This window comes from Dermacentor andersoni, chromosome 7 (genome assembly GCF_023375885.2).
Source record: "Dermacentor andersoni chromosome 7, qqDerAnde1_hic_scaffold, whole genome shotgun sequence".
Lineage (NCBI taxonomy): Eukaryota > Metazoa > Arthropoda > Arachnida > Ixodida > Ixodidae > Dermacentor > Dermacentor andersoni.
The window spans coordinates 141,911,117-141,929,050 of record NC_092820.1 but is presented as its reverse complement, the minus strand read 5'-3'; the positions used below and the strand labels follow the sequence as shown (position 1 = coordinate 141,929,050).

Genomic DNA, 17,934 nt, shown 5'->3' with positions numbered 1-17,934 from the left:
TGCTTTGTGATTGTCTTGTCAACGTGCGCAAAATGTATCTCATCACATTATGACCAGCTTTTTTTTATAGTGGCTCTCATGTCGGATTTAGAACTTCTCTTTTTTCTCGAACTCTTGAACAGTGACCAGGGAGCATGTTTAATTTTACTGTACGCTTTTTCAATTTGAGTAAGTGACTTTTTATAGTACGTTTGTTTGTGGCTTTTCTATGGATGAGAAAACATTCAACACTGGCATTAAATATGCGATCCTCTATTGTCAAAACTGTGTACTTTGAGGGCACAGAGTCTTTATAAAGATGTTAAAGGGTGACTTCGAGGGATTTTAGAGCTTCAGATGTGTCAGAAAAAAACAGCATTCTGCCGCTTGAACAATTTTGTGAAATCACTGAGCGCCATAGTGTCTTGATTCTGCAGGAATTAATTCTTTATAACAATGCAACAGTACCTGCGCCTACTGCATTCTGGACGTTCATTCGTTTCAACTCATTACATTCATGCTGCCCCATTCTGAGAATTCAGAAATTCACACTGCAAAAAAAAAGGAAGACGGAAGAAATATGTGAAAGCAGATGCTATTTGCACAAATAAAGGCTTTCCACGGCATTGTCGATTAATGACAGAATTGAACCATGCTGCTAGGGTTGACAACTCTCGAGTGGACGAAGACAGGATGGGGTAGTGAGTGCAGGAGCAGCCTGGCTGTTCCTGCAGTGAAAATCCCAGAAATGTTTTTAGTCCTACCATGTCACATCTTACAAGAAAAGTGGAGCAGTTGCCTGGCTACCAATACAGATGAAGGTACTCTACAAACTGTGTTAGGGCCTACAAGCATAATTAGAAGCACTACGAAGACAAAATAATGTGCAACCGAGCTGTCGGGGATGTTATAAGAAGAAAATCTGATTTACTATTATTATTCAAAATTTTAAAAAGTCTGGAGACTTGGCCCGCCCAACCCAAATTGTGAATCGGGACTTCTGCTCAAATGACGGGGCTGCTCCACTAAATTTGGGACGGTTGGCAACCCTACGGGCAGCACAGTTCCTCTTCAGCTTGCCATTGGCTTGTTGCATTTAAATTTTTGTTATATTATAAGGAACAAACATAACGATAGAGCAACAATACAGCAAGCACAGTAGTCTTCTCAGAGTGCTAAAACCCTGGAGTTGCCCTTTAACGCCAAGCTTAAGGTATGGATATAGTCTGGCGTACTCAGTGCGTCGGGCAGCAGGCGGCGAAGTTCGATACGCCGCTCCAGCGATGCCGGAGTTTCATTTCATTTGCACTTCACCTACATCGCCACAAGGCATTGCGTAGGGGGGACACGGTTCACAACATAACACAAATAACAATAGATTGTTGTACAAGATGCATAGAAGAAAAAAACACGTGCAAAGTGTGTAAAAATTTGCCGAAAGTCTGCCCCCTGTAAAGTTTGGCGGGTTGAATGCGGCCCGCAGCAGCGCAGCAGTCAGCTATTGCCAAGACACATGCACGCAAGTACGTGGCCAGCAAGCACTTTTGTGTTTGGGGAACGTGCAACTCGGCACGCTCAATTCGGTGCACCTGAACCGTAAAGCAGCATGTTGCGAGCCGGCCAAGCTAGCACGCAATGCACCCTGGTCTAGCGGCTCCGGTGTGAAATAAGACACGTCGCATTCACGTCCCCGGAAGGGCCGCCGGTAGCATTGACTGCACCAGATACTAGGCTGTAGAGTGGCCGGTTTTAGCCGGCATAACGAAACTGCGCTGCTCGTGGTCCGCATTAGGCCAGGCTATATCCACACATTTAGTTACGTTTGTTTAATGTGGTTTTATACCTGTCAGCAATGTTTTACATTATTAATGTGCTGTAACTGTCCTAAATAAGAAATACAACTTGCGATGACCCTTCTTTTTTAACTTGATGCGAACACAGGTCGAAAGCTTGTTGAGTAGATGCAAACTTGCCTGTTGCTTTGGGTCGGTCTTGCAGCATCCCGAAGCGATTTTCTTTTTCTTTTCGAAACAATCGAGTCAGTACAAACTGTACTACCTCATGTGCCTTGCTGTTGCATGTTTGATCTTTTTTTTTACGTCTTTGATAAGTTTGTGAATTGTCGTGTGAGAGTCTTTGTTCCCAGCAGGAGAAGGGATACACTTTTGTGGCCTCTGCCATCAGTCATGTAAGATTTCCTTCATTCACACAGTATTTGCTTACATTAAAAATAGGGAACAGCAACTTTGATATGTAGATGTGTGTGTACTTGTTCATTTATTTATTTTTTTCAATTGTTCGCGAGTTTGAGTCTTGTTTGTGGAACGCATGTTTTTAGGCGGGACAGAGAGCCACGGGTCCGGTATCTTTTCTGCTAAGTGAGTGTTCAATGCTGTGCCTCTTGGCGTCATGTGAAAAAAAAAAAGGTAACGAGAAAAAAAAATGAAACCAGCCACCTTCTTTCCTGCTTGTGGTGTCTTCACGTGTGCCTTGGGGGGGTCACTCAGGCGAGTTCGTTTAAATCTGTTGTTATTGCTGCTACAGCCTGCCTGCAGCTGTAGTTGTGTGGCTAGCCTCGCCATAGTTTTCATTGAGTGTAAGCTTAGCTCGTGTGCCGCATTTTGTAGTAGCCAACATGTGTGTCGCCAAGGTCGTTATTTACCCATTTAGTTCCACGGGCACACTAACTGTGGTCAAGCTGAACCTTTTGTTACAGGTACCACAGTAGCGCGAAACCTTTAACTGCATTGTTATTATTAATTGTGTTAACTTATGGGGACTGAAAGGGTCTGAAGAATGCGCTTGATAAGAGGAATCAACTCACTCTCGCACCCTTAATAACCTTATCAGGTGGCACTAACATGGCAACGCTCGCGTCATCTCTCTCTGCATACCTGTGCGACCATGACACTGCCTCCCCACGCAGCCACACTTGTCGGGTGGGGTAGCCGAATGGCCTGAGGCACGATGTTTTGTGCAGCGGGGAAGCCTAACATCGGGAGAAGCGAGAGCAGTGCGGAAAAAACAGTCAAGTGTCCCCACGCGCTGTATGCGTAACTAAGGCTTGGTCCTTCTTGTAACGAATCATGACCCCACTAAGCTGTAACAGGTTCAGCCTAACTGCAGTTAATGTGTCTTTGTATGTAGGTTATGTCTTAGCCCTAGCTTGGTTTTGGTGCATGCATGCTTAAAAACACGACCAGGGAATTTCGCGCTTAGTTTTTTGCCTTGGCTCCATTTATAAAGCTGCTCAGATGCACAGTGCGGTCAAAAATAGTGGTAATCACGTAACTGTTTAGTTTAATTTGTCGAGGCCCACTGGAGTTATTTAAAATGGCACTGTTATATATGCTCGAGTTGCATGCATACCTACAAAGAATGTGTTCTGTGCAGGGACACTACTTTGCATTGCAATGAGTTGAGGGCCAACGCAGCACAACTTTCCAATTTTAACACCGTTTCGTCTAGCGATATATTGCAAAAATAATCTTCGCTAGACTAGTTCGAATCGAATAGAATCGCCATTGCTTTCCACAGCATTTGTCAATATCTCCAGCAATAGAAGTGGTTTACCATACTGTGACATTGTAGTGTAGCAATTGATAAGCAATGTTAATTAAATATGCACATTTGACGGACTGCTGCTGCCACTGTGCTTTTTCTAGATGGGACAGGTTTCACTCGGTTTCAGTCAAATGTCATGACAGTTTAACTTGAAAAATGCGACTTCACTTCCAAGTTTATGTATGTTATTGCTGCTAAAGTACAGCTAGGAATTGAATATATATTTAAGCACACCAGCTCTGAGTTGATTGTGAACTGCAGTTGATAGTGAACTGAACTTGGAAACTAGTGATTACCTTTCTAGGCAAAAAAAAAAAAAGTAATACACTACAAAAAGTCCTAACATGACCTCCAATAATCGATTAAGGTGGAGCACTACCTGCTGTCCTAATTTTCGTTATAAGGAAGCCATAGTTTATAAGGTAGACTTTGCTGCTGAAGAAAGAATTAGCAGTTCTATTCTCTCAAGGTATGCCAAAGACAAACCTTGCCAGTTAATGTAATGTTCCACTTTCATAACAGGAGGCGATACATATGAAAAAGAAAATTTAGGATGCTTTGAAATTTTTTATGGAGAAAGTTAGTGTTTCGACTACACAGTTTGAGGGCAGGTGAGGAAGTTATAGCACTGGTGCGCTTAACTACATGTTTGGTGCTGCTATGTGGGGCGAACTAATTGCAACAGATGAGCTCGAGTACTTGGCCACGGGGTTATGAGCCGCTTTGTGGCATAGTTTTGTTCTCGGCAGTAACAGCTGTGCTTCACAGTAGTTTGCATGCACTGTCGGTTAGGAAACACGCGCAGTTACAACAGTTGATTGCGTGAATGTAATGTTCGTAGCATCAGCGCATCTGTCAAAATGCTAGCAGCTAGATCGAAAAGCCGTTCGTCGGTTATCAGTTCGTTCAGTTGTGTTTGGGTGGGCTGCTTTGGTTGGTTGGTTGGAATGTAGCCCAAGGTCTTAAAAGGCAGCATAGTGACAGGGCGTGGCAAATCAAGTGCACACCACTTGGCGACTAGCAACAACTCCTCAGCAAATGGGTTATGCAAGTGTCCACATTGCGAAACTTTTTTTTTTTTTTTTTTTTTGCAGCAGGCACCTGTTTTCTTTGAGTTTTGTCTTGGTTAAAAGTGCATTTATGTAACTTGCAAAGGCAAACCAACTGTCCGAGTGCCATGTTCTAAAGTGGAGTAACCTTTGTAAAAGGTGAACTGCCACCAGTTGGTTTTTATTGTGATTTTGAGCTCGCTACTGTGCAAGAAAGGAACAAGAAATGAATTGGAAAGTTGCTAGTCGTCACTAAGTGCGCACCTTGTTTCCTGTATCCTGCTACAGCGCTGTTTTGGCCGAAATACTCCCGCTTTAGAGTGAAAGAAGAAAACGAAAGTATGCACGTAGCTTGAAGTTCGTTGCGGCCGTCTTGTTTTTTGTTGTTTCCAGAAACAGCAGGAGGAAGACCGCGATCGGGAGCGGGAGCGGCGCCGAGAGCGCAAGGAACGGCGAGATCGAGAGCGCAGCCCAGATCGGTCGTTGCGCAACCGCGACAAGGACCGCTCGCGAGACTTGGCCAAAGATGACCGGGCCGAGGAGAAGTCAAGCCGGGACCGAGATCGGGACAGGGACCGCGAGGCGTCTCGCGAGCCCAAGCCGTCGTCCGACTCGGCGCAGCCGGCTTCTTCGTCGACGTCGCAGCCGCCACCCTCGCGGTCGGACAGGCCGCCTTCCAAGTCCCGCTCCGAGTCTCCCGAGCGCGACTGGGTGCGAGAGCGAGAACGGGAGAGAGAGCGGGAGCTTCGGGAGGTGATGAGGTGTGTCAGCATTTTTTTGTGCTCCTCTCTGTGGTGTCTTGGGTGTGTGGTGCTTGTCTCTGGCCTTAAGCCCTGAAGGAGTTCCTAAATTATTGTTTAATTTAAATTTTCCTTTAATGAAAACGTATTAACAGAGCTAATTTTTTTTTTTTTTTTTTTTCGCATGATATGCTTCAACAACATGGTTAAATTGCAGAAATATGACTGGAGATTTTGTTGGAAATGTAATTTAATAATAAAAATAAATGGTAATGTGTGTACCGCCGCGCCAGCTCTGTCATGACAGAACAAGCTGACATTCTCTGTTCAAGAGAAAGTTTTTGGAAAGTTGCAGGAGATTCATGACGAGGTGGGCTCATCATTAGCCAAGAAGTGACGACTGTTCATGATGAGCTAAAATCCCATCAGTGGTTAAAGAACATCAAAGAGAAAAATAAGTTCTGGTGTATTAGTAAATCACACTGCTGCAATACAAGAAAAGGGTACTACCGTATCTACTCGCCTAATGATCGCACTCGCGTAATGATCGTACCCCTGAATTTTGTCGTCAAAATTTGATATCTTTAATTTCCCGTGTAATGATCGCACCCCGAACTTGCCGCAGCGATATCTCGTGTGCCAAGTCTAGCTAATAATGATCGCGCTTACCATCTGTCGAATGCTACGCAAACGACACTTCAAGACAAGCCAAGCGGCCTGCACGCACCAAACATTCTTAAGTAGATGCCTCATTTCATTCATTTCATCACTTTCCGCACTTCCGTGACAAAAAGAGGTACAACCAAACTTGCCTTTATTATGGGTAGGCTTTATAATGGTTGTGGTCAACAAAAACAAAAAGGCGCCTTTAGATTCTTTTCATCTGCACTCGTGAGCATGCAACAAATCGCGCGCGGCAATGATAGTAGCCACGTTTACACTGATACGTTAAAAGTGTACCCTATTCATACGCTGACGCTTGTAACACAGCTAAGATATTCGCCCACCCTTAGCGGAAACGTGCCGTATTAGGATAGTAAAGACATATGCCGCAGTTTTCGCAGCACACCGGCCATGTGTTTCTATGTCACTGGCGGCTAAGCACGCCCATCTGTTTCTGTCCCCTCAAAGTGGACATGGCTTCGTTATTGCCGCAAACTTGCCGATATTAACGATATTATTCATCACTAATACGGAAGAAACTGTTTCGTTGCACGTAATGTACTCGCGAGAAGAAAAAAAAATGCGTTCGGCGCGTTCGGCTTGCTCTGCCGGCCGGCATTTTTGTTTTGGTGTCCCGCACCCGCATCCCGCAGCAAATGTGAGACGAAAAAAACTTTTTTTTTTTGTGGGAAATTTAACCCGCGTAATGATCGCACCCCTGCATTTGCATGAATATTTCTGACAAGAAAGTGCGATCATTATGTGAGTAAATACGGTATTCCTACCACGAGAGTATGCTTGATGGGGCCTAGTTAAAAATTTTTTTTTTTTTTTCAATTGGTAAAGATTGATTACATTGCATTCTGAAGGAACCAGAGGCTGAGCTTGGGTAGTTTAGAGAACTTATACTGTGCCACAGCAACTAAGTACAATCACAAACTTCGAAAACCGGGACTTCACGTTGATGTGCCAGCATTGGGATCGTGTGCCCTTCATGTTTTTTTTTTTTTTTTTTTTTCTTTCTAGTATAATGAGCATCTTCCTGTCAAAGTGTTGAAGATGGAGTTCTCAAAGTACTATGTTTATCAGTCTGATGTACTGTTTTCCTTTAGTGTCCCTTTGGCACTAAAGCCTAATTTCTTGAAAAAAGACGCATCTGGTCTTATCACAAGGGTCTTGTGTCTCTGGCGCAGGCCTCGAGATTCAGAACGTGACTGGGAGCGTGAGAGGGAAGAGGAAGAGGAGGCATACGAGCGCAAGAAGCTGGAGAGGAAGCTGCGCGAGAAAGAAGCTGCCTACCAGGAGGTGAGCTCGAACACTACAGCAGTTCTTTCCCCTCCCCCATCCGTAATTGTGTCATTACGGATAAGTTCAAGCTTTGCTTCTTGGAGCATCGGGTGGGCCATATGCTTGGACGATAACTTTCGAGGGTACCTTTCGCTTCTTGCGAGACCTCTCGCATGACTAGCACTGAACAAATCGGTGTGTTCCAGTAGTGGAACTCCTGGCACGTTGCTAGGCAACGCGGTGGGTCCGGTGCATCCGGGCTAGTCTTGCAAAATTTCGGGGATCCCTCGGTAACTGTCGCCAAAGATTTCCACCCCTGTATTGATCGGCCTGTTCAAAGCAGAGCACGCAAAAAGACAGCACTGCTGGTTTAAAGCTGGTATTTGCAGCGTGGGTGTCTAAAGTTTTCATAAGAACTGAGGGTGACAAGGTATCTAAACGTGGTGAAACCCAGAGAGTTAAATGTTTCCTTTTTCCTCCCACCCTTTTCACTTTGCAGAGATTGCGCAATTGGGAAGCCAGGGAGCGACGAAAGGCCAAAGAGTATGAAAAGGAGCGGTTAAAGGAGGAAGAGAGGCAGGCAGAAGAGGTGAGTAAGAACTCTGCATCACACATACCAAGCGGTGCTGTGGAGACCTCCCTCTCTCTCTCTCTCTCTCTCTCTCTCTCTCTCTCTCTCTGCTTGCGTTCACGACCAAAGAATGCAGTGCATCATTTCTCAAACAGATACGTATGCATGATAACTTCTTAAGCCTTGCATTCATGTGCAAAATAAATGGTGTAATTAATACAGGGAAGGCACCCTACTGAAACATTACATATGCCGCACTAATAATTCAGTATGCTTTCCTTATAAACATGCAGAATATATATGGATTCCATACAAATTCTGTGTTGTTTCCATCACAATAGTAAAGAAAACTTAGAATTATTGGAGTGCATATGGAACGTCTTAATTGAGCATACATGGCAGATCATTCATGCTTCTACAGCCAGCAGCCATGCTGCACCACTTGTACTTGCAACCAAAGCCTAGTGCATTGTAAATGGACATTATTATTATTATTTGTTTTGAACACATATACATATATACACAATTAACAGTAATGGACAGCACAAACATGCACAAATGAACGCATGTAAATCGGGGACATATAGTGATCTCAAATGTAAATCGGGCATTCTGTTTCACATTCATGGCCCGTTTACTATTCGAGGTACTGAAAACTGGCGTGCGTTCTCTGCAGGCAAAGGAAGCACGCAGGCTGAAAGAGTTCCTGGAGGACTACGAAGACGAGAGGGACGATGTCAAGTATTACAAGTGAGTCGGTGTATTTTTTTGCTGGGAGATCACTTAAAGGGACACAAGAAAGGAATTTGCAGTAGGGGTGCGCAAATACCAAAGGATAGACTTCGAATCGAATGCCACAAAATTTAGCGTGAAGTTTTATGCTTGCAAATTCTGTGGTAGAGAGCATGGTGCAGCACTTGTTGAGTCTACTTGCATCATGTAGTGAAAATGTTGCTAGGTATCGTTAACATGGGTACCTAGGAATCTAGATGTATAGCATGGTCTACTCGGGCAACACCAAATTAGTATGTCAGCGCTGACAACTCGGCTTGTATGCGAAGGTCTAGAAAATATTTTTCATTGATAGAATGTCTGCCGAATAGGATCAAGTGCCTTTTTCCCTATCAAGCTGAAGAAATACAGAGGTAACATCCTGGATACCAACGAGGTTTTCTTTCTAATAGTGGGTCATACTATGTTTAAGGGGCTAAACCTGAAAGATTACCATAGAAGACTTCCTGCCAGCTTGTGTTGTCGGTGTGCCAATGATACGCTTGTTTGTGTGTAAAGTTGTTGTAAATGGCAGTTGTCTTCGGTGACTGTGACTCGCAGGGGAGCTGCCCTGCAGCGCCGCATGAAGGACCGCGAGAAGGAGATCGAGCTGGACAACCGCGACAGACAGCGAGAACGTGAGGAGCTCGAGGATCTCCGGCGGAAGCTGACGGAGGAGGGCCACCCCGATCCGGAGGCCGAAGCCAAGCGCATCCACCACGAGGAAGAGGCCCGCCTGCTGAAGCCACAACCACACCTGCTGACTGTAGTGCGGCCAGAACCCGAGCCTGAGCCCGAGCCGAGGGGACGGGACGTGTCCTCACCCCCTGCGCGGCGGTCTTCGCAGCACAGCCGGGCGCCCGTGTCGCCCAAGGCCGAGCCGCGATCGCCGCCTCCGCGCCGGGAGAACTCATCCGCGCGTCGCACGCGGTCGCCTTCACCGCAGTCTGCACCCTCCACGGGGCCAGCAGTGACCGCGGAAGAAGACGGGAGTGGCCAGAACAGTCTGTCGGGTTTTTCGGACGTGGCAACACCACAGGAGGAGGGACGGAGCATGGGATTTGGTGTTCTCAAGTTGGGTGAGCATCCATCTACAGCAAAACCTCATTGCTACGAAAACCACATTAATGAACTCGTCAAAAGTCACCTGCTGACTGCTTATAGCTTCAGTGTAAAATATTTCACTGCTACGAACTTCAGAATACTGAACTTTTCAGAATAACGATCGTTATTCAGTTTCTGTATCATGCTTACAATGCCTCAGTACTAAAAATTACTATTCCGAAACCAGGGGATTCTTAAGTTTCTTTGTACCTTTCGCGGCAGCTGGAGCAGTAGACTAAGGTGTTAAGGCATAGCGAATGGGTTCCAATAAACTGATAAGGTGCCGGAGGAGAAAATACGGGAAGTGGCTTTCTCTTGCTGTATATTTATGTATTGTGGAGACAACAACGTATCGGGTTTTGTGAGTGCGTGCTCCGTCCAGACAAGTGTCGCCCGAGGCGCATCTCTTCCTTCTTTCAGTGGTACAGTAATACACTCTAACCTCGATATATCGAACAGAGCGGTGATCGCGAAATAGTTCGATACAGCCAGAATTCAATATGTAAAATCACTTTAAAAATGTAGCAAAAGCTTCTGTAAATGAATGAACGAACCAAGGGCGCGATCGTGGTTCATTGTTCGGCGCACGTGTTCGGTTACGCCACGCGTAATTTGCCTAGGCTCCGCTGAGCTCGTCCGCCAGGAGCGCACGGTCTATTGCACCGCACGCGATTAGCGTGGGCCGAGCCAACTTCATCCACCGTGCGAAGTCGGCAAGGTCTAGGCCCATTGTGCTCAGTGCAACCGAATGCGCGCTCTGAACAATGATCCCCGATTGCGCCCCAATCGTGGCGCAGTAAATACTCGCTTGAAGCTTCACACAAGGTATTTATTTATGGCTGAAAGTACTGCAGCAGTGTAGCCCGCTTCTTATGGCAGCCACATGCTTAAACACAAGAGTCCTCAACATAGTCTAAACAATCCACAAGCGATAGGCTGGTGCCCTCTATTGCACCGCAGTGGTGGTGTAGGAGCACCAAAGCAGCTGCAGCTTCAGTTGAAGTCGGGAGCGGGGCAGCAGCAGCGCTTGTGGGATCAGCCTCGGCGGCGTCTTCGCTTGGCCGCCACTTCTGCTGAGATCTCCACGTCCGGCAGTCGAAGCGTTTTGAAACACTGTGACGAAGTATTGAGTGGCGTCTGCCAAGCCGTTTATCAGTGAGCCTAGTGAGCATGCGCTGTCGCGCATCTTTGCGGATGCAAAACGCCAGTTCTCACGAGGCGCAGTGCGGCAAATGCAATGCGTCGTTGACGTTGTCGAACTAGCCAAGCCACCATGTGTGTTTGCCGCTACGTTCAAATGGCGCCCTCGGTGCGATGGATGTGCGCAGCAGGCGGGAACGCCCATCGCGCCACCGCTATCTTCGAGGGCGTTGCGGGAAAGCTCACCGCCTGTCAACAGCGCGTGGGGTCTCGGGTGACGGAGTTCAATAAATCCGTTTTATGCCCAACCCTGTTCGAAACAAAAACATGTAAATGCATCCAATTGTCCACGTGATATCGAAAGGGTTCGATACATGCAATAATGCAATATATCCATGTTCGGTATATAGAGATTTGAGTGTACTTCGTTAACTTGTAAAAACGGGAACAAATTTCAGGATTAGCAAAGTTGCAGAAATTGCAGCATGTTTCTTTAAAAAAAATTAACTCCTGACCAGCTTTCCAACTAGGTCTTCTAAACTGGCTCTTGGTTAAGGTTTTCAATAAAAAAATAAAAAGATACCAGAGATTATCAGCCGGATATTGCCCACATGAGTGAGCACTTTGTCCACATTGCAGATCGCTTTCAAAATACGGTGGCCACGCAGCAGCGCCATAAGCAGCAGCCACCGGAGTAAAATCCCCCCTTTCCCTTGTTTCCCCCCAGTGCCTCGTGTGCGAAAGAAGACAGCGCATTTCCGCCCCGTCTTCTCTCTCTCGTGCAGTATTAAGCCATGATCTTTGGCTGACCTTCGCAAGGCAGTTGTCAGCCTGTGTCGACACTGGAAAAGTATGTTTTATAAGCCTGATATTGAAAAAAATTGCTGCTGGTTTTGTCCTCTGTAGCCGATAGTCCGTTGTAGTGCGGTTTGTTAAAAGCGAACTTCGTTGCATTAATAAAATAGGTAGAACAAACTAAGGTTGAAATATGGTCCATTATATCCAAAAGTCTGTTGTACGCGGGTCCGTTGGCAAATTTGGTTTGGGAAAACTTGAGTAAAACTTGGAAGTTGCGCGAAGAGCTGCGCTGCTTCAAGTTTTACTCAAGATGAACCAACTTGCCGAACTCAAGTTGTTGCTACCACAGATTGGGTTGGGAGCTACGAAGGCACGTTTGGCACCTTTTTTTTTTTTTTTTTACAGCAGTCCAGATATAGCGATGATCAGCTATAACGATCGGATTTTTCTCTCCTTTTTGATATCGTTGTAAGTGGACTGCACTACAGTGGCCAGCTGATTGTGCGCGAACCTGCCATCATGCACGCGCGCTGCCGTCAGTTCAGCCTGTGTGCATGGTCTCACGCCGGATCTCCCTGTATTCGTCTACGGGTATGAACATGTATATATCTAGAGCGAGCTTCCCTGCGAGCCCACCTCGACCGGCTAGGCATAAGCAGCCCTATGTCGGCAGAAGTCCGCGGCTGAAGTTGGAGTTTGGTGCAGAGTCAATTAAATGCTTTGTGGTGACTGTACCGCACTTGGAAATGGGAGGAACTACCTTGCAGGCAAAAGTGAGGGCACGTCGTGATCGTATGCTTCAATTCTCAGACATGCGCACGCGTGCTTGGTCATAGTGTGGAAATTCGAGGCTCGGGCAAGTCGCATTGGAAGCAGTCTATGCTGTGTTGGCCATTTTAAAGTGAAGCATTCTTACTGATTGGCTGGAAATTCTTGAGCAGAAGTTGTCTGCCCCATCGGTTTCACTCTGTAACTGGTGTCTGCGCAGTGTTACAGTAAGACCCCATTCATACGTCTTAAAGGGACCATGGATTAAAAGAATAAAGTACCGGCTGGGAAAATGTAACCGTGAGGAAAGCGCGCAAACCACCTCAGCACGTCGGAAACAGTCTGAGTGGCTGTGAGCGCAGGCGTTAGATGTCTCGGTGCTTGTACTGCGATGAGTGACGATACGTGCGTGCATGTGTAATTAAGGAACATGTACGGTGTTCCGTGTTTGTGGCCTCTACCGCAGTACTTTGTTTACACTTCAATGCATAACACTGTTCTACTGCGCCAAAGCTCACAAAGGAGAACTGGCAATTCTGAAATGCAAGTAAAACTCTCGCAGGCCCCAAAGTAAACGCAGCCCTGTGCTTGTTCCTGGTAGGTTTTAGTTAGGGGTATGCAAATATTCGAAAATTTTGAATATTATCGAATATTGTATATATGTAATATTCATATTCGATTAGAAAACTAGGTAGTCTAAAATTTTCGAACGTTTGGTTGGATACAAATATTCGAAACTAATTGAATATATTGCTGGCTGTGCGGGAACAAACATGGTTTTTAGCTTTTATCTCTATCTAATGTAAGAAAGTGTCTTGATTTCGTGCTGAATTTGGCAATAATTTCATGCTGCTGGCGAAATTTCGCCTTAAAACACTCTTAGCCACTGGACCCCTAAGCTTTGCAGGAAAGCAAGCATCTCAGTAGCAAGGGGCGAGGGTTTTGAACAGCGAGGGCGCACTCTTTTGCAGATTCCACCCCCAGTCCTCAGCTCATTGCTTGACAGCAAATGCAATTATCGACGACTGGTACAGGGTCAAGTGCGTCTGAGTTTACGGAAAATTGGCAAGGCATAATAAGGCTCAGGCTGTGGAGAACGGACAAATAGCAGAAATTGTTCAATTTTCCAAAGCTAACATGAGCTAAATACACTATCCTGTAGTAGAACGGCTTACTAGTTAATTTTTTTTACCAATGACAATGTAATTGCAGTGTTTGCATGTTAAACTAACTCGCTAATAAATGCATGTGCATATCATTATTCGATATTCCGTGGTAACTATTCTATTCATATTCAAAAATTTTGATATTCGCACGACCATAGTTTTAATTGATGCGCACTTTTTTCACATGCTTTGCCAACTGCTCCGTGCATGCTTTCTCCCAATGTTTGTGCAGTGCCTGGCTTGTGCAGCTTTTGTCGTTCATTGCAAACTTCGGTCGCTTGTTGCAATATACAAGGCCCAATTCCTCCCCGAACAGTTATATTTACGGGGCGGCCACTTTCAAGTGCAATTAAATATGTGGGAACATTACAGCATGGTGCTGTATCAAATGGGAACTTAATACACAGGAATCAATGGAATCTAGGTCAGGACCACAAAAACACGACTTAGCAGCCGGGAAAACGCAACAGCAAGGAACGTATCAACGGGGTTCCACCGTATTTGGAACAGTCGTCATTTTCATCGGCTTGCCTCTTTCAAGACTCACCTCTGAACAGAAACGGATGTTCGACAATTGTAAATAGAAATTCTCAAATCAAACGTGAGTCTTACAGCAAGGGCTCTGTTTCGCATTCGAAATTTAGAACATTCACAGACCTCTGTAATCTGTCTACTCAAAGAAATTCGCTTACTTAGGCTAATTTGTTCATAGCTTAGAAAACAGCAAACTCCCTGATAGTCATTGAGCGAACCCCACAGTTTAGACCCCTCCATGCTAGCTGCACACGGCTGGAATTAAAAACGCAGCTGCGGCAGTCACGTGACAGCATGAAAGTCTCGCCTCCACTATTTTACTCCGTGTGCAGGTGCGAGATGTGACGTGCTCTTTTTCTTCGTCTGCTGACAGATTGGCGCTAAGTTCACATTCTTTCTCCTTCGTTCTTAACGCGAGTCGTGTCTTATGAAGATGACATTGCCACTGATCATAATCATCTTGGTGTGCACCCTTCTGTTCCGGTGTCGCCGTGTTCAAAACACAAGGAGATAGAGGTGCTGGGTGTCGCCTCAGCGTCATTGTATTCAGGGTCCGTCTTGTACAGAATCAGATATGGCGCGCTGTCTCCAAAAACCTTTCCGTATTGACGTTTTGGTTTCGACTCATTATTGTAAAAAGAAAAAGTGCTAACCATGGGACTCAAAACAAGTGCAAATAAGACCAAACCAAGCCAACCAAAACAAGCGCTAGCAAGCGCTGATGCGAGCAGATGGTAGTGCGAAGTGAGCGGTCGGGCAAGTCCACATGACACCGAGGGGGTGAGGGGGTTCTGTAAGGGTCCACCTAGTGGACATGTCCATTTCATCTCCTGCTGAAGGGTTGAACGGCTGTGGTGCCTGCCTCCCCGTGATGTGTATCCCAGCTCGGCCAAACTTCAGCAGCAGACGAAATGGACATGTCGACTAAGTGCACTCTTACAGAATACTTCCCCCAGTTTCTTGCGCAAACATCACTGAAAGGGCTACTTTCATGGGTCTTCTCTGTTCACTGCTCGTTTGCCGCGAGCGGAAGTATTAGTCCAGGACGAATCCCTCTCGTGGAACGAAAAAGCTGCCGCGAGGCAAATTCCGAGGCACCCCATGCACTTTTTTCCACTGGTGTGACTGGGGCTTTATAGAACATTTTGTTTGCTCTCTTTAATAGAAAGCGTGTTGTGCTGTTGCTTTGTTGTGCTAATAATCTTCCGTAGCTAATGGAATGGGAGGTGCAGTGACTAGTGTGCCCTCATGTGGTGTAAAACTGATGTCGGGCAATGCCTTGCCAAAAGTGTATTGGAAATAGTATGTTTTGCATGGTCACTGCCTTAGGCACACACACATATGCACCCCCTCCTTTTCATAATGACAAACTGCGGGTGTTAAAGTAGGCTCAGTATGTTGCCATGTGTTGATTTTCATGCCATGTGTTTCATTTCACTTCTTTAGAAATCGAGGATATTCGATGCAATGAAAAACGTTTCCCTATTCGTACACCCTTGCCAATAATTACTTTATCTGCATTCATAGCACTGATCTTCAATTGCGGTAGTGGACGCACACCTCGTGATTGTTGTACCTGAAATGTGTGACACTTCCTTCTTGACAGGCGGGAGCCCGGGCCAGCAAAGTGGCCGCAAAAGCCCCCCGTCGAGCAGCAAGCGCAAGAAGCTGTCGGCGGCCGCATCCCAAGTGTTTGGCAATGCGGAGGAAGAGGAGTCCGCGGAGAGCCGCAAGAAGCGCAAGCTGGTGCCCCTGGAGGACGAAGAGGCCCGGCAACAGCAGCAGCAGCAGCAACAGCAACAGGTTCAACACATGAACACCGAGGAGAAGCGCAAGCACATCAAGAGCCTGATCGACCGCATACCCACGTCGAAGGAAGAGCTCTTCAACTTCAACTTCGACCGAAGCCTCGTGGACAATGTGAGTTGCGCATGTTGCGAGCTGCTCGCGTCGCTTGTTTCGACAGTGATTCATTGACGCTTGCACTAAAGCCCTCAAAGTGAAGCTTGACCTGAAGTCGAGGACGCTACTGCTTTCTTTAAGGCTGTGCAAGCAAAAGCTGTCGACAGACAACTGTTCATGCGAACCAAGGAGTGCAAAATGTTGAATCCAACTTGTAAATAATGGGTTTCTTTCGACGTTGCCGAATTGACTCAAATCTAACAGGTACTTTCTTTTTTCTGATAAAATGGATCCAAAAATCTGCGTTACCATATTGCCATTGGCATTTCAAAATGGCTGCCTTGCATGCGCTTTGAGCCAAGCTGTCGTAGCTTCCTCCGTGTGCTGTAGTACGTGTGGTTAGGTCAGGCTACCTCCTGCCTTCCCATTTTCTACATATACTCTATCAGCATGGAAGTGCCGACTGCGAAGACATGCAAAGCTGATTGGGATGCCGGATTTAAAAAGAAAGGGGTCGTGTGCAGAGACAAATGGAAATTGGGCCGCATCACAGGTGGTCGGAGTTCCCGAAACTTGTGGTCGGGACTGGCGCAAAGCAGGAGGAGAGGCGTTCTACTCCGCCAGCGGCTGCGTGTGACGCAGCCGCGCAGGCTTCATCTTGAAAGCGTTCTGCGATAAGGACAGAGTCTATGCCTTTAGGTGCGCCGAGGGCTGATAGTTTCGCGTTCAAGCCAGAGACAGGACGAAGGTCAATTTGCTTGCTCCTGTTACCACACTTCTTCACTCCAGCGTTCTGCTAGCGAGTTTCTGCGGTCATAGAGTGAGGCGTGTTCATGTTTGCTAGTGCTCGCATAACACCATGCTTCTTAATTTAGTTAGTAAGCGCATGTTTACTAGTTTATGTGACCATTAAAACTAGTATTGTTACTTCGTATAGCTGTCTACTAATTCACTATCGCAGTCAATGCTTTGCCTTTCGGGTGAAAGTGGAACTTTCTTTTATTCATCGCACCTTTAGTACAGTGGGAGTAAATGAAAGGAAGTTGTATTTCTGTATGAAAGCATGAGGTGCGTAGTAGTGTAAAGGACATTTTTTTTGGTGTGCGTATCAATCGAGGGCACGTTACAATCAAGTAAATATGGTGTATTCCATAGTAAACAGAATGCTTTAAATTTTTATTTTATCGCATAGGGAAATGAAAACGAAACCATGAGGATGTTTCCCTATGCGATAGGGATGAGGATGAGGCATTGTATTCATACATAGCCAGGAAAAGTTGCCTATATAAGTACAACGCCTGACTGTATTCGCAAAAGTGGTTAATACCGGTGTCACACGGCCACTTTCAATCGTGATCGAACCCAATCTGGATTGAAATTTCTGACCGCGATTGGCTCCATTCTGCAGATTTAGGAAAGAAGACAATCGCGACCAAGACAGTCGATCCGGATTGGGCTTGATCGGCCCGCCATGGCTGCTTAGTGGCTATGGTGTTGGGTTTTAACCACGAGGCCGCGGGATTGAATCCCGGCCACGGCAGCCGCATTTCAATGGGGCGAAATGCAAAAACACCCGTGGTACTTAGATTTAGGTGCACATTAAAGAACCCCAGGTGGTCTAAATTTCCGGAGTCCCCCACCACTACGGCGTGCCTCATAATCAGATTGTGGTTTCGGCATGTACAACCCCATAATTTAATTTTTTTCAGGCTAGATCGCAATCAAAAGTGCACTGTGAGACCCCTGTGTAGGAGTAACAATCCCAGAGTCAGAGTTTAGGATGGATTCACTCTAAAGATTCACCCTGGGCACTGCCATGATGCAGTCATGCAAACCTGTGGTAGGCACCGCTTTTGCCACAATGCGGTGTAGTGTTCTTTTAGACCATACAGAATTTT

General features: G+C 46.1%; 1 protein-coding gene across 5 annotated transcripts in view; it reads left to right on the top strand.

The window, feature by feature from the left end:
- Positions 1-17,934, top strand: part of LOC126533725 (RNA-binding protein 25-like) — a 47,313-nt gene that overhangs the window by 24,672 nt on the left and 4,707 nt on the right. For all 5 annotated transcript variants that reach the window (XM_050180913.3, XM_050180914.3, XM_050180912.3 and 2 more), the window contains 6 exons: positions 4,986-5,353; positions 7,189-7,300; positions 7,782-7,871; positions 8,530-8,603; positions 9,186-9,703; positions 15,741-16,054. In XM_050180913.3, coding sequence (XP_050036870.1) covers positions 4,986-5,353; positions 7,189-7,300; positions 7,782-7,871; positions 8,530-8,603; positions 9,186-9,703; positions 15,741-16,054 — 1,476 coding nt within the window. The remainder of the gene's footprint in view (positions 1-4,985; positions 5,354-7,188; positions 7,301-7,781; positions 7,872-8,529; positions 8,604-9,185; positions 9,704-15,740; positions 16,055-17,934) is intronic.